Raw genomic sequence first — 14,932 nt, forward strand, 5'->3', positions numbered from 1 at the left:
GAATATCTTTACATCAAAGAAAAACAGGCCAAGTTTTGAGCAATGAAAGGGATCCAGTCTTGTCTCTGCCTCTCAAATTGTGGGGAATCCCCTTTGTGTTTCTCGCCCTTTCCCTGCAGACGATGAAATAAATACATGCAGATTTCAGCACGCCTCAGGGCCTCTTAACATCCTCTTAACATAGATGACAGACCTAGTGCAGGACTAAGGAGCTAAAGAGAAGTCTCAGGGGCAAAACATGAATATCTACAGGAAGTAGGATTTAAAAAAATGATCTTGAAAAAAATCTATTGATTAATGCAATACTACAAGAGGAACACGACTAGTTTAATACAAAATCAATGGGGCATATATTACCATGGCAATTTCCAAAGTTCATTCCACTTGGTCCCTTTGCCATTATTTACATTTAGGAAAACTACAATGGTATTTCTAAACAAGAAAAGACAACTAAAATATCCTGAGAATAGCCGTTTGAGAAGAAACTGGGAAAAGAGAAAAAAAAAAAATTACCTTAGGAAATATGTATTATATTCATAAGATAATGTAATGTAACATCTTTATATTAAAGATACATTGGAGAGTTGCAAGTGATGGTATCAAAAAGCAAAATAATATTTACCTGTGAACTTTTTAACCACAGTTCCAAACAGTTTCACTGAAACTATATTCCAACTTTTATTTATTTATTTGTTTGATAAAGTGGAGTTTGTTTTGACATTAATACAATAGATAGTTTCTAAGTTGTCACAGAAGTGAAAGAATATTTCATGTTTGTACTGCAAAAACAATAGCTACAAGAATGAATCACTTGTTCACAATCATGAACTGCTAAATAGAACAGTCTGTTAGATATTTGATAAGAGATTCTCACATGCATATTTGCCAGAGCCAAAAGCAACACTTGTTACAGCTTTTCTGTCTTCATTTGTATGTGTAATTTATTCAAGAGACAAGTAGGTGATAAATTACCCATAAACTTAATTTTTGCAACAGAGCATAGAAGGGTTTTGCAGATTACCTGCAGGTGATTTGCTGTGGGTAGTTTCCATACATCTAACACGGTATCTCACGCACTGCTGACACATTTCCTTGATGAAAAGCACCAGTGATGAACAGCAAAAATGCACTGGCAATGTGAACTCGGGAGAGCAGCCTATTTGTACCAGCCTGTTCTATATATTGCTGCCTAAAAAAGGGCTAAATACAATGAGACTGTGTAACAATTGCCACCACATCACCTGCAGGTAACTGCCCAACTTCTTTTTTTTGTACACCGCCTTCAGAGAATAGCTCTGTTCTGCATCTTTGAGCAGAACTGGTCAAAGGTTTGCTGATAAATACTATGATAATCAGAGTACATGTATGATATAATGCAAGAACTAAAGGAGAGCTCGTAGTGATATACTGTAATGCAGCAGTTAACACATCCCACCTGCAATCCTGATCCTGCACATGGAACCACACCTGGCCCACTGCCTTCAGCAAGAGCTGACATGTCAAACGCCCTGCCTGCTGCCCAACGTGCTTGAAGCACATCCTCATTTCCTGCGACTCCACCTATGAGCAAGTAGCTAGCAATTAGCTGCTACTATCAAGTCTCTGATCATGAAGCAGATTTTGAGCTCCATGACTTCTGTCTGGGTAAAGGCAATGCTCCCGTTGAGTTACTGTAATGCCTGCCTTTTGTGATTCCTGAATAGTTCAAAAATACCTAACCCCCACAGTGACTTTATTAAAGACTTTTATTGTAGCTGATGATTTGTATCATCAAAACAGTTTTCTCACACAGAATTAAAACAAGACAATATGTATTGTGAAATCAAATAAGAAATAAGTTCACTTTAAGAACGAGGGCAATTCAAAGCAGTTGCTTGCTTGTCACCTACAAATGTAATATTCATTGGTACATAACATTATAAAGTACTTACTTTATACACACACACTTTTTTTGTCCCATTGTTCCCATACTCAGAACCACACAGAGTCCCACTGACTACAGAAACCACATTCTGAACTTTGATTTATAGACTTTTCCCTAGCGGGGTGAATGATACCAGTTTTATGAACATATACATCTATTTCAAATGGTGCACTTAAGATCATTAGGTTCATAAATATTTTCTCTGCCTATAGCACTGATAGGTATAATGAATAGTTCTAATAGATTAGCCTTTTAAAGCCAGAACTTTCTTACAATATATATGAAGGACTGGTATAGCAAAAGAAAAGGACCAACTCCACAGCTGGTAAAAACTTCATTTTACTGAGAAAATCCATTCTCTCACAAAGTTAGAAGTTTGGCTACTGGAGCTTGGACTTGATTCACTGACTTTGCTTTACATAGACAATGGAAATAGACCGCAATAAAAAATGTAATTTAAATCAAGCATTTCAAATAAATCCTCCATTTATCTCTCAATGACTTAATACTTCTATTCTTAGCTGATACCCAGTCAATTAAGGAAGCTTGCCTGGCACTTACTTGAATATGCAAGTTAGGCACACGCAGCGCTTTCATGAATGAAGTTTACACCTGCCCCAGCAGCCTGCATCTTCTGGGAGTAAGGTCTGAAGGCCTTCGTTTTACTTTTAGAGACTGACGTATTCACTGGATGGCAATTGAATAAAAATAATGCTCAGAAAACCTCGTTCAGCTACGTGGAAACATACTGCTCCTAGAAGGCTGCGACACTGGTTAATTGTGAGGAACTCCTTCACTCATAAAAGCAAATGGCTTCATGTCACTGCAACAAGTGTATACCTGGGAACTACAGCACGAATTGGTCTTAATTTATCTGCACTGCTGCCTGCATACTTTATGAAAAGTATATGTGTATATATAAACAGGGTAGAAATTAACTTCCGCCTAAGGCTACCACCAAATGTCAATTAAGCTGCCAGACTTTCCGGGCTTGGTATTCTGTCTCTCTGCCTGGGGGAAGCTTTGTATTCAATTTATTGTTGAATAAGACAACCAGTTCGGCAGGGAAAACAGATTAAGAAATTATACACTATTTTTTTTAAAAGGTGAACATAACTTATGGCAAAACAAATTTAAGGAAGCTTTCTTATTATTGTTATAACTATTTTTCAATGTATAAAGCTGGACAGGGAAAAAAGCATTAGCTGTCTGTAAGCAGGATCTAATATGAGCTATATAAGTTAAAAATGCACTCCTGTTTTTGTTTTATTATTTCACTATTTTATTAACATATAAATATTGGTGGGAGAAGCTGCTGCCATACCCAGCCAGAGGACGTAAAGAACAGTTGTGTTCTACACAACATCCTAATTCACGGACTGTTAGAAACGCTTGGTTCTTTCTATAAAACAAACACATATATTATCTCTGAAGCTGTCTTTCTCTTTGCAGAGAAATACTGCTTACCATTTCAAGCTTAGGTCTGTCTTAATATTGCCATGCCCTCAGAGACGCTGAAATAGTTAGGTGCCATTGGTATCCCAATACAATCCAAACAGCCATTCAAGGCCAAATTAATTAATTACACTAAAATTTATGGGATGCTATTATAGATAGAAAGGGTAACATGCTCAGGATCACCCCACAAAATGCACACACTGCTTATGTCCAGACACAGAGTGCGATTTGAAGAGGGTCCTGCCTCACCCCCCCAGCCCCAACCCAAGGCACCAACCCAAGACCAGCATCTTCCCATGCCGGGTTCTCCACAAGCTGGAGCGCTTGCTCAGCCTGGGAGTTCCTGTATGCCACTGGCCTATTTGTGACATTGATTCTGCTGTGAAAAGACCTAGCTCATTTACTCACATCGTTATATAGATGATCAAGCTCTTCCTCCAGGGTGTAAATGAACCATTCTGGGCAAAATCTCCATATGCAGACAAATGTATGCAGAAGACCTACACTCACCTGGCTATTTTCAGTCAGCTTATGCTTTTCCAGCATTCATTAAAGGTTACCAATATGCTCAGCATAGATTCTCACTGCTTCATACCAGATATTGGCCAAGGAGGTTCTTTCGCCTTCAACTGAATGATTTGCAGAAAGTAACCAGTTTACAAACACAGAAGATCAGAAATGAAAAGGCCCAAGAGAGTGCTGACAAACCAGAAAATCCTCACAGATGGAGCACATACTCTCTCATTCTCTCCCCAGGAGTATTCTTCAGCATTTAGAGTCTTCCCACGTTTAGTTGTGCAGCAAAAATATCTTTTGCTCTTTTTCCTCGAGCCATCATTTAGTAAAGCAGGGAAAAGGACTGAAACAAACGTATAAAAATTACTAAATATAGTTGTCAGGGACTACTATATTTTCCTTCAGAATATTTTCCCTGCCACAGTTTTTCTAACTTCTAGTCTTTTTTTATGCTGGGCCTAAGTACCCTAGCAATACGACGAGCCTTCCTTTTGCAGCTGTGGAGCCTGTGTCCCCCTGGAGCCCCAGACCAGGCTGCAGGGCTGGGTTTCCCCTGCTCCCATGCCAATGATCCCCTCCTGGTACTCTCATGGTCCTGCAACTGCAGATCCCAGTGTTGTTATGTGGGTTTCTCACAGCATGAAAATCACCACTTCTTTCCTTCTCTTCTTCCTACCCCTTGTAGGTTTTTATACTAGAGGAAAACAAGGCTTAATGAAAAATGAGGTAGCTAACAGTCACTCAAGAAGCTGCAAAGCATTACCCACTGCTATGCATGCACAGCGCTTAACAGCCCCATGCTCTGCCTAGCCCGCGTAGGAGTGGGATTCCAGGGTCACTGTGGGCAGGTCCATGCATGGCGACCACCTGCAGTGCTGGGAAGACACTTGTGCAGGAGACCCCCCGCCCCTTCCTCTACCCAGCTGGCCACTGGGGAGTTTGCCCCCCCCCCTTTTTTTCCTCCCCTCTCTCATTTATTTTTTTTATTTTTTTTTCCCTACTTAATTGACACAACACCCGCCACGGACCCTACAGGTAACTCTTGCAGCATGCAAGCCTGTCTCATCATCCTTCCTGCAATGCCCTGCAGTTATGCTCATAAGCTGTGCAAGACTAAACCTCAAAATAACTCCTGACACCATTTCCTTATGCTGTAGAAGAAGAACATAATTTCGACAGGAAACTGAGGTATCACATTAGCAAATTTGCTGGATCAATACATAGCTTTAACGCAAAGGGGCAAATAGCACTGTAGAGCAAAACAATCAAGTTCAAAATAATCTATCAAGGCAACTGTACTTATTACCAAGAACTGTATTTCTGATTGTATTTTTCCCTAAAATGCTAAATATTCATCCTCACAGCAGCTTTTTTTTTTTTTTTAATTAGGTACAAGTATACTATTTACCATGGTAGCAGTGCTCAAATCTCATTTATTGAATGGACATCATTAGAGCGAGCAGAGCTCAGAAAGGTTATTAGAGCCTCATCTGAACTACGAAAATGTCAAGTCAAGTGGGAATGGTGAATGGTGATATGAAACTTACACCAGTTACCTTATGTTAATGAGAAGAAACAATGCAGTGTTTCCAACAAAAACAAAACAAGCAAAACAGCAACATGAGATGCATTTGTGACCAGGCCCAACAATATATTCAGTTTTAGATATTCCCAACATCATTAAAATATGTCCATCTTGCCATTATGTGGTCACTGCTTTTACTTCCAATCCATCAAGTCAGCTTTAGCATGCTAGAGGCTGCTAGTTACATTAACAAAAAATAGCTGCATATATAAGCAAGTAAAAAACAGCAATAAGCCCCCGAAAACAGTGATTTATGATTTCTCTTTTTTCACTAGTAAAATTCACAACTTCTTTTTTCATAAGCTTATCTTTTCCCCAGGAGATCTCTCAATTTATTTGATGAAGACAGAGAGGTATGCCAAGATTTGAGAAAAAAAAAATTAAAAAAAATATGCATTAATTCTGCAAATTTAATGAAGTATTAGTCAGGTTCAAAATCATTATTTTTTCCTTGTTACACACCTTTCCTATTTCAGAATGGAGATATCATCTTAACATAACTGTCAAGTAGATGTGTGACTATGAAGATGGCCCTTTACATTGATTTTGGAATACCATGTTGTAACCCAAATTAAATTAACTGGGAAAACATTTTTATTTTTTTTTTAATGGAGAATATACCCTTTCTGTTTTTCAGTTCATAAATGTAGAGAGTACACAAACTCAAGAGTGGGTGTTACACATAAAATACATATTGCCAAAATATCCCAGACAGCTCCTTATGAAAAAAATACTACCTCACTGCAATAGCTCGCATACATTGCAAGCTATGTATATTGAGGTTAATGTGCAAAAAAAAAGTTTTTTCAGGACCAGTATTGGCTATGATCTTTTTTCTTCTTTAATGTATAGTTAAGTGTTGTTTTTCTTTGACATTCTGTTCTATGAAAGTTCTTTAGCACCTATTTTGGTAGAAAACTTGAAATACTGAGACAATCAGAAAAGAAGGGTAAGAGTGACTTCAGAGACAATTGAAAATGAGCAGCAAAGAGAAAAAAGGATCTTCAGTGATGGGTGTAGGACGTCTGTTTATTGTGTTATTTAGACCTGTTTGGTATACATACCTACATTTTGGATTTTTTTTGTCTTTTTCCTTTTTTTTCTTTTTTTTGGTATAAAAGACCTCTTCATTTTTCAAGGGCCAAGCTTTCACAAGAAGGCTATCTGCAGTCCCCCCAGAGGTCATCCAGATAAAGCAAACACCTACAAAGCAGACAAGACTTGAATTCTTGGCCAGAAGAAATCAAGCATTATTAAAAAGCAATTATTAAAAGCTCACACTGTAGACCTCCTATATATTTCACACTAAAAATGATATGATAATATTTAAATAAATGACAGAGGACCTTCAGACATCAACAGTTAAAAATTAGCACATTATAACAAACTTTTCACATTCTTATTTTCCTTATTTCAGACATGGCCTCCCGTATCACTGACTTTGGTGGGACTGCAGTAGCCTTCAGTCTGCAGAGAAAATTTCCTCATACCAGAAGCCTGCACATAGATATGCATACACTTGTTACAGTAAAGTCATTTGTCTGTTTCTATCCCTAGTTTATTAAACTTAAAACAGATCTGTAAAATTTCTGAAGGCCTGATGTGGACATCACATTGCTGTTACATGAACCTTCACTTCAGAGAGACTTGCAAGGCCTAAATATAAAGACACCAGGGATAGACTGACAGGTCTGAATAAACAGTCCCAGCAGAAAGGGCACAGGCACAGCACGAGGGGAGGGGACAAGAAGCTACAAGAAACAAACAGAACGTGTGCTCCAGGTCTCCTGAAGTCATGGTTGCATAGTTCATAAGGTTTGAAATTTGAAAGGCTTTGTTGCCTTATTAAGAAATGTTATCTTGATCTATAATTACATCTGGACCATACAAAATAAGCAATTAATTTTTATCAATAGAGATTAATACAATTTATGTATTTAAGATCCAGGAAACTGATCTATGTGTTTGTAATCTTTGCTCATTTCATTTTGTGAGGCTGCCTATTACAGGCTTATTAAAGCCTCATTATATTATTAAGTCCAAATGCCAAGCTTGGTTCCAGTCCAGGCTCTTCTCTCTGTACATCGTAATTACCAACAGAAGTAATTTCCAATAGCAATGAACTTGACGGTGACCAATACAATGCTTACAGTAGTGTTTGGATACTTCATTTCTTTAGCTAAAAGGGTATATTTACTTAGACTAACTTGCAGTATTAGGAATGTGGAGAAAGGAAGATATTTTAATCATCCATCTGTAAATACAACTGATATGTAACACATATATATTACAAGGGAACCTCTCTCAGAAGAGATATCCAGTTTACAAAACCGTCTGTCTCACCCATGAGTAAAACAAGCCACGTATCCTAGTACACTGTCATGTTTATTAGAAATAGAAGGTAGAATCCACTCTAGCCCAGACCCCCAGCTTTCACGCCATGTAGAAGGTAGCAGCAATTATTTGCTTTCTAGCACAAATTAAGCTTGTCTTATTTTGCATTATTTTGCATATTCAGGAAAAATCATCTCTGTGGCTATGACCATAAAATAACTAAGATTAGCTCATTTCTCCAATAGGTGGTATTTTGTTATTGTTTGAAATGCATTATGGCATTAAATAGTAATTTTAAAACATACGTAAACAAGAAAAAATAAAACCTGACTTCGACTTTCAGAAATCTATGAAATTACAGCTTCAGAGATACCAATTCTGCAGTTAGGAGGACTAATGAAGAGTTCTGAAAGTAAATGATTAGATATATCACTACAAGCCCAAGAATCATTTAATAATTACTGCCCCAAATTACACTGGATTAGAAATTTAGAAGATTAAAACATGAAGTATTAAAAGAAGACCTAATCTACCAGAAGCAGCTTCCAGGATTCTGTCTAATGTGTTGTCAGTATATTTCAAATTCAGAAATTTGATTTTAAAAAGCAACAGATTTTTCAAAGATTACTCTCAAACTGGCTATATATGATACCCATCTGTGAATTGAAATAAATACATTTAGGAAACTATCAAAATGTTCCTTACAATCAAACATATGGTAAGTATTCACTATGTCAGGCTAGAGCTAATTTTCCCATACCTGGGCCTCTCTGACCTCTTTTCAAGGTTTTTTTTTGTTTATTTGTTTTAAATTTTCATCTATTGCAGAAGTTTACCAAGTTCAAAAGGAATACATGCAAGATCTGAAAGAACAGTTTAAGAATGTTTCACTTTAAGTGCACATCAGAAAAATATTGTTTTAATTTTTGATTTTGAAAACTAAATGCCACACAGGTAAAAGATTACTTATGGTAAGGAGAAAAATGACATTTTACAGGTTTTATGGAAGAGGAGCCAACCAAAGGGAAAGGGGACATGTTGACACTAAGCTGTGCAGGGAAGCTCTGGGCTGTGACAGTGCCCTCGCTGTTTGCCAGCTCCCAGAAGAAGAATCTCTCTCAGATACCTGCTCCAGTGGAAAGCATCATCCCTCTAAAACAGACCTGCACTCTCCAGGGAAAGGAGGAAAGGATGGCCAGTCGCATGACAAAGAAACAGCTTGAGTAACTGAATATTGCAAATATATCATAAGTTTTTTTATAATGAAATTTTAATCTTTTCAAAAAATGGGAGAATAAAAGTGTTACAAACAGACCATTCCTAAAGGACAACAGAAAAAAAGGGGAAAGGGAAAAAATTGTAGACTATGTTGATAAAAATCGAAGTACACAATTTCTGAAGTTGTACCAGAAACTGCATCATCATTCCCTTTTCTTGGTTTACATATTTATTTATTAACTTATTTGCGTTTCAAAATGTTATTTTAAGGAATAGCCCTGTAACACCTGGGGACACCTGTTTCTCTTTCAAACACTGCCAGAAGATGGATGCAAAGGTACAAGATTCAAACTTCATCATCTTAATTGCTTCTTTGTAAATACCATCACCACCTCCCACACCCCCTCCTCCTCTGGTAGCAAACAGCCTCTGCTTCCACAAGTGTACTTTGTTTTCAAACAACAACTTTATTAATACTCTACAGTATTAATACAGTAATACAGTACATACAATAGGTGCAAGCTAGCAAAATCACAGGGAGGGTGTGAAAGCCTTGTCTGAGGCTGCAGGTATGGAGATGAGTGTAATGTCCCTTCAGCAGCAGGACAGGGACTCTAATATACTAAAATAGAGCACACGAGTTTTGCCAGTTGTCAGCAGTTAGCTTGGGGCACCTCACTCACCAGTGGCTAAGACTTCTGGTAAGTGGTTTACTCAAAACTTCTATTTAAACATTTGAGGCTTTTGTGCTCCTAAGTTCCTAAGCCTGTCCTGGTTAGGTTTATTCTTTCAAGAAAATAAATAAATAAATTAATCAGATAGAGTTGATCCTGTCCATTATTTTTAGGCAGCTACATTTGGAGGCCAGCGGATGACAACAGAATGGAAAATTCCTTTACTTCTGCAGCTCTGCAGGTGCACTTGCATCATGAAGGAGCTGCTGAATAAAGCAAATTGTACATATTACTCCTGTCTTCAAAATAGCTTATGAACTTTTCAGTCCATTGTGATCACAGTTCGGTGTAATAGAAGGGAGCCTATGCCCTTATATCTTAACTCTGTGAACTCTTTCCTTTCAAGTACCCAACATGAGAACTTTTTCAGGAACAGGAAAGCCTGAACTCTAATGAGATCCTCTCTGACAACTGTAGAATAAAACCTTCTATTATATGTACTACAGAGATTGGAAACACATTTGCTATACCTCTCATTTTTCTTTACGATCCTTTCAGTCCCTTAACTAGAGTACCATGTCCCTGGCTTGAATTTATATCGTGCTTTTCAAGACGCAATAAGCAGCAGATTGCAAAACCTAATTGCTTAAAGAAAGGTAACTTCACAGAGAGATGGACTATTGTGAACTAGAGTAAACAAAGCAAGATATTAATGCCTGAAGTAATAAATATATAAACATGGACAACATAACACTTCTTCATACTCTCGCTTCTTTGAAAATCCACCAATTGACTGACTGACCAGCAAACAAACCAAGTATATTATTCTGGATAGTATACCAGTATATTATTCAAACCAAGTATATTATTCTATACCCAGAATTACACAGATTTTCTGCAGTGTAAGTGAATGACTGAAGATGGATGAACTTATCCCAGGAGGTAATCTCTATGCATCCGACTTTGTGTGTATAAGAGAGAGAGTAAGGAATGCACTACAATATATAACACTAACCTTGGTATCTTGACTGTATATTCTCTGCCATCTTCCACAACCACTTTAAGCATAAAGTACAGGGAAGAAAACATGGAGCCCTTTAAACTTTAACTTTAAAGCCTACCTAAGGACATCAGTGTAATTAGGTTTAGGTTTTCCTAAAACTCTGCTAAATCTTAAGAAGGAAGTAAAATTTCTGCTCCCAAATGAATGGGATATCAGCTGTTGCTATTTCATAACCATGAAAAGGGCTTTGTTGATTTTAAAGTTTGGAAACTGTGGCCTTCATAAACACATTTACATACGTTTAAGAGGCAAACTGTGTGAAGATCCTAAGGAAGAGTTCAATGTATAAAGGCTTGTGAATGCATGCTGTGATTTTTGGCCATAAATTGCAGCTAAATTTTGAAAGTAAGTCAATGACAATGGTGTTTTATTATTATTATTATTATTATTATTATTATTATTATATACTTATATATTAATATAATAATATAATTAATATATTAAAATATATTTATATTATTTTTGTGAGAAGAGCAACAAAACACCTGCTGAAGCATGATCCTCAAATATGTCAGATGATACTACTCAATCTCTTGCTTTGTGACCACAGCACTGATCTATGTATAGCTTGAGCTACCTGGCCAAGCAACGTGGAGCCACATTAAAACCCAATTTCTGCTGAAAGCAGACCACAGGCAATGTGACTGGTACATTACCAAACACTCCTGCTTCTTTATTTGGATAGTGTCTTCACTGTTTGAATTGAAGATAAAGGGATCTTTAACTACTGGCAAAGGTGAACTGAAGATACACAAATCAAATAGAACTACCGCAGCCTGTTGAGTGGAACCAGCACATCAGCCCCCACTGACAAATGGCACCATCCAGTGATGATAATTGTGCAGATACATAGTATGCTCCATTGAAGGACAGGGAACAAACATACACATTCCTACAGCTCAAAGCATTCTTGTGGTTAGCAGATATCGCTGCTATTACTGCCATCCTACAATACAGACAAGATAATATAAAAAAAAAAAGATTAAAAAAAAGATTAAAAAGTATCCCCAAGGTCACGACAGTCACAGAACAAGAAACAGCACTCAAGTCCTTCTCTTCTTTGGTCACTACTGTTTCCTGCAGCAACACCCTGTAAGACAACACTTCCTTATACCCTTCACTACTTCACTCTTCACTTGAGAACTTTTTTATTCCAGAATAAAGAATACTGGTTTCATCAGAATATTTTGTTTTATAATATTGGAAATATATTTCAAAATTGAGCCTTCAGCAGGCCTATCTTAGATTGTATGTGCAGTACAGCATGCTCTACAGAAGGTTTTCCAAACTGGAAAAAAGAATTCAGTGTATGCAGGTGTTTTTTTGTTGTTGTTTTGGTTTGTTTTTATTAGTATTATATGCCCTACGAAGCTCAATTCATACCTTCATCACATCTGACCTACGCAGATTAAGTACCTGAATACAAAAGCACAGTGTAACTGAGATGTATATTCTCTCAAAATCTTCCTCTAAACAATACAACTTTTTTTTTTTTTTTTTTAGTAAGTATTCTTCCTCCCATCCATTTTTGCTTTTGGTAGGCAAAGCCATTTGATGAAAAATCTTCATGTGCAATGCAGTATTTTCTAAAACTAAATTTTAATGACTGTATTAAATAATGGCTACAGGCCAACAAGAAAAGGGCTTGCATGGCAGTTTAATTGACAGAGTATCTCAAGTGCCCTTGAAAATTATTTAAAAGTTTATTACAGTCCTGGAGGTCAAGAATGAAAGGCTTCAAACAGCAGTTGTGTTGAGGTCCTTCTCTGACCCAGATGCTGTATCTTTGATGTTCCTATTAATTCAAAAATTTAACTTACTTAACACACAGACACCTTCAAAAACTCTTCTCTTTCAAAAATCTGCAATCATTCATATACTGTAGAGCTCAACTGCATTTGAGTCTCTGGGCGCAACATTAAGTCTGATGAAACACAATTCCTTTAAACCAAATAACTTACAAGAAGCCACAACAAGTGGGAGAAGACACTTCAAATGTCACTAATTTAATATTCAAACTATAAAGAAGTGAAATATGCTGAAAACATATATAAAGTGACAAGTATTTTATGTATTTCTGAAATACCTTACAGTATATTTAAGACATTCCTTTCTCATGAACATCGTCACTGTAATAAATTTTGCACTATAGTAACTACTAAATAAGTAGTTATTGCTCTACTTATTAACAAAATTTGCAAAAAAAATAAATCACTTGTGAGAAAGGGGTGAAGTGTGCTTTGCACCTTGGATGTACTGGGATACAGTTTATACATCAGAAGCAATCTACCATACCTATTTGTGGAGAAAATGAAAAACGTGTTCATAGTGAATAGGAAATGTAACATTTCATTCTGCCAGAGGACAGAGAATACCTTAATGACTCTACCATATACCGAAAATTATCAGCATGGCAGGCTGACAAAAAAGAGGTTAACTGACAGATACAATAGCTTCACCTTAACCCAGATGTCAGGGAACATGTCATTCTTTATATACAAAGCTGGAACAGTTAAGTGAGTCACAAAAAGCTGAATAGGCAGGTATTTAAAGTATCATGCGTGTAAGAATAAATTCATAGCTCACCTTATTTTGGAAAAAATGAAGTTTGTTTTGTTTTATTTCACAGCTTATCACTGTTAAATATCTTCCCTATTCAGTTTTGGACAATTCTACTAAATCCACATACAGGCTAAGATAAACTGATCAATTTTTCTCCGGGTTTTCAGCGTTAAATCAACAGAACTACTCAAAAATGTAAAAACCATCTGAGCGAAGAATTTTTCCTAACTGATCTCACTGTTATGAATGAAAATGATCTCCAATTCAGTCCAACAAGACAAACAGTTTATACACATTGATGATGGTCAGAAAATGTACGTGGTGAAAAACAAACCTGCATGCTTCAGTTGCTTGATTTTCAAGAATGCAGAGCATTTAAATCATGTTTTAATTATGGTAGAATAGGATAAACATTTCAAGGGAGACCTGTCCAAATCTAAACTTGGTTCAGGTTCATGCTTCTTAGTTTTGTCACTGTAGCCTCTGATTCAAATACAGAAGTATCAGACCACCTGGCTGGCACAGATATACTCGGAAAACCCATGAAGCAGATCTAAGCTGACAGAAGAAACACACTTCAGATTTAGTTTACATTGTTAGGAAAGGTAGTGCAATTATATTTGTAAAATGCTCCACCCGAGTCCATGGGGCCATGTCTATCCTGGCATCTTAATAGCAGCAGAGGCATGGCTATGCAGGCAAGACTGGATGAAAGTACACTACCGTGAAAAGAGAATCGGGAGGATTACCTCGAGTTTACCCTGGCATAACACGCAGAATTTGGCTTCACATTTTTAACCAGAAAAACAAGTACCTCGTATAGGTAGAGAAAATCAACAGTGAACTAGGCAACAACAGTGTTCTGTCTGTTATACTTCTTACATTTCTTCTTCATAGTTAACTTGGCAGATATCAACAATTGTACTATTTTAACACAAACTATATCGCTACTGTATATTATCTGTTTTAAAATTAGAAGTTGGGCTGTATGCCGTAGGCTGCAGTGCTGTTCATTCCAACCTCGAAAATGTTCAAAGCCAAAGATACTTACGCCTCGTGAGAAGGGTATGATTGCAGCAATCAGAAGCTACTGGTTACTCTTCAGAAGTGTTTACTCGGCTGAACCAGCAGGTTAGTGAAAGTAATAAAAATATATACGCATTTGCTGTGCCAAAGTCATTATTTCACATCATACTATTTTTCCTAAAGCCCTTGACATTCAGGTATTAACATACACTCCAAAGACAAATGGAAGCCAATATGCAACAATTCAGTGCATTAGTACCATTGTAACAGCTCGGCAAAAAGAACGATGGGCCCATGATGATCACGCTTCAGGTTTTAAAAACAAATCTTTGGTCATACCCTTCTCATAAATATTTCAGGTTTATAGTATTTAAAATGAAAATTCCTAGGACAGGACTTCACAATGACATTCTGAATATAACATATAATAGCTAAAGCAATAAAAAGATGTTGATGTTTCTGTCTTCCAAAAAAATTAACACAACGTAAAAGCAAGACTTACAGCCCCACATTTGCATCTGATGAGATCCATTATATACCACGTAAACTCTGAAAAGACATTATATGGTTAG

The 14,932-nt window shown here is 36.9% G+C and overlaps 1 protein-coding gene and 1 long non-coding RNA gene across 43 annotated transcripts in view; one reads left to right on the top strand and one right to left on the bottom strand.

The window, feature by feature from the left end:
* LOC310881741 overlaps window positions 1-14,932 on the top strand; it is a 488,814-nt gene that overhangs the window by 466,357 nt on the left and 7,525 nt on the right. The window lies entirely within an intron of this gene.
* TENM2 (teneurin transmembrane protein 2) overlaps window positions 1-14,932 on the bottom strand; it is a 1,465,234-nt gene that overhangs the window by 399,203 nt on the left and 1,051,099 nt on the right. The window contains exon 2 of one of the 42 annotated variants that reach the window (XM_083799343.1): window positions 6,548-6,686. The exons of the other annotated variants lie outside the window; for them this stretch is intronic. Within the exon in view, the coding sequence (XP_083655469.1) occupies window positions 6,548-6,614 (67 nt within the window). The 5' untranslated portion in view covers window positions 6,615-6,686. The remainder of the gene's footprint in view (window positions 1-6,547; window positions 6,687-14,932) is intronic. 42 annotated transcript variants of the gene reach the window in all.

Source organism: Anser anser, assembly GCF_964211835.1.
Source record: "Anser anser genome assembly, chromosome: 14".
Lineage (NCBI taxonomy): Eukaryota > Metazoa > Chordata > Aves > Anseriformes > Anatidae > Anser > Anser anser.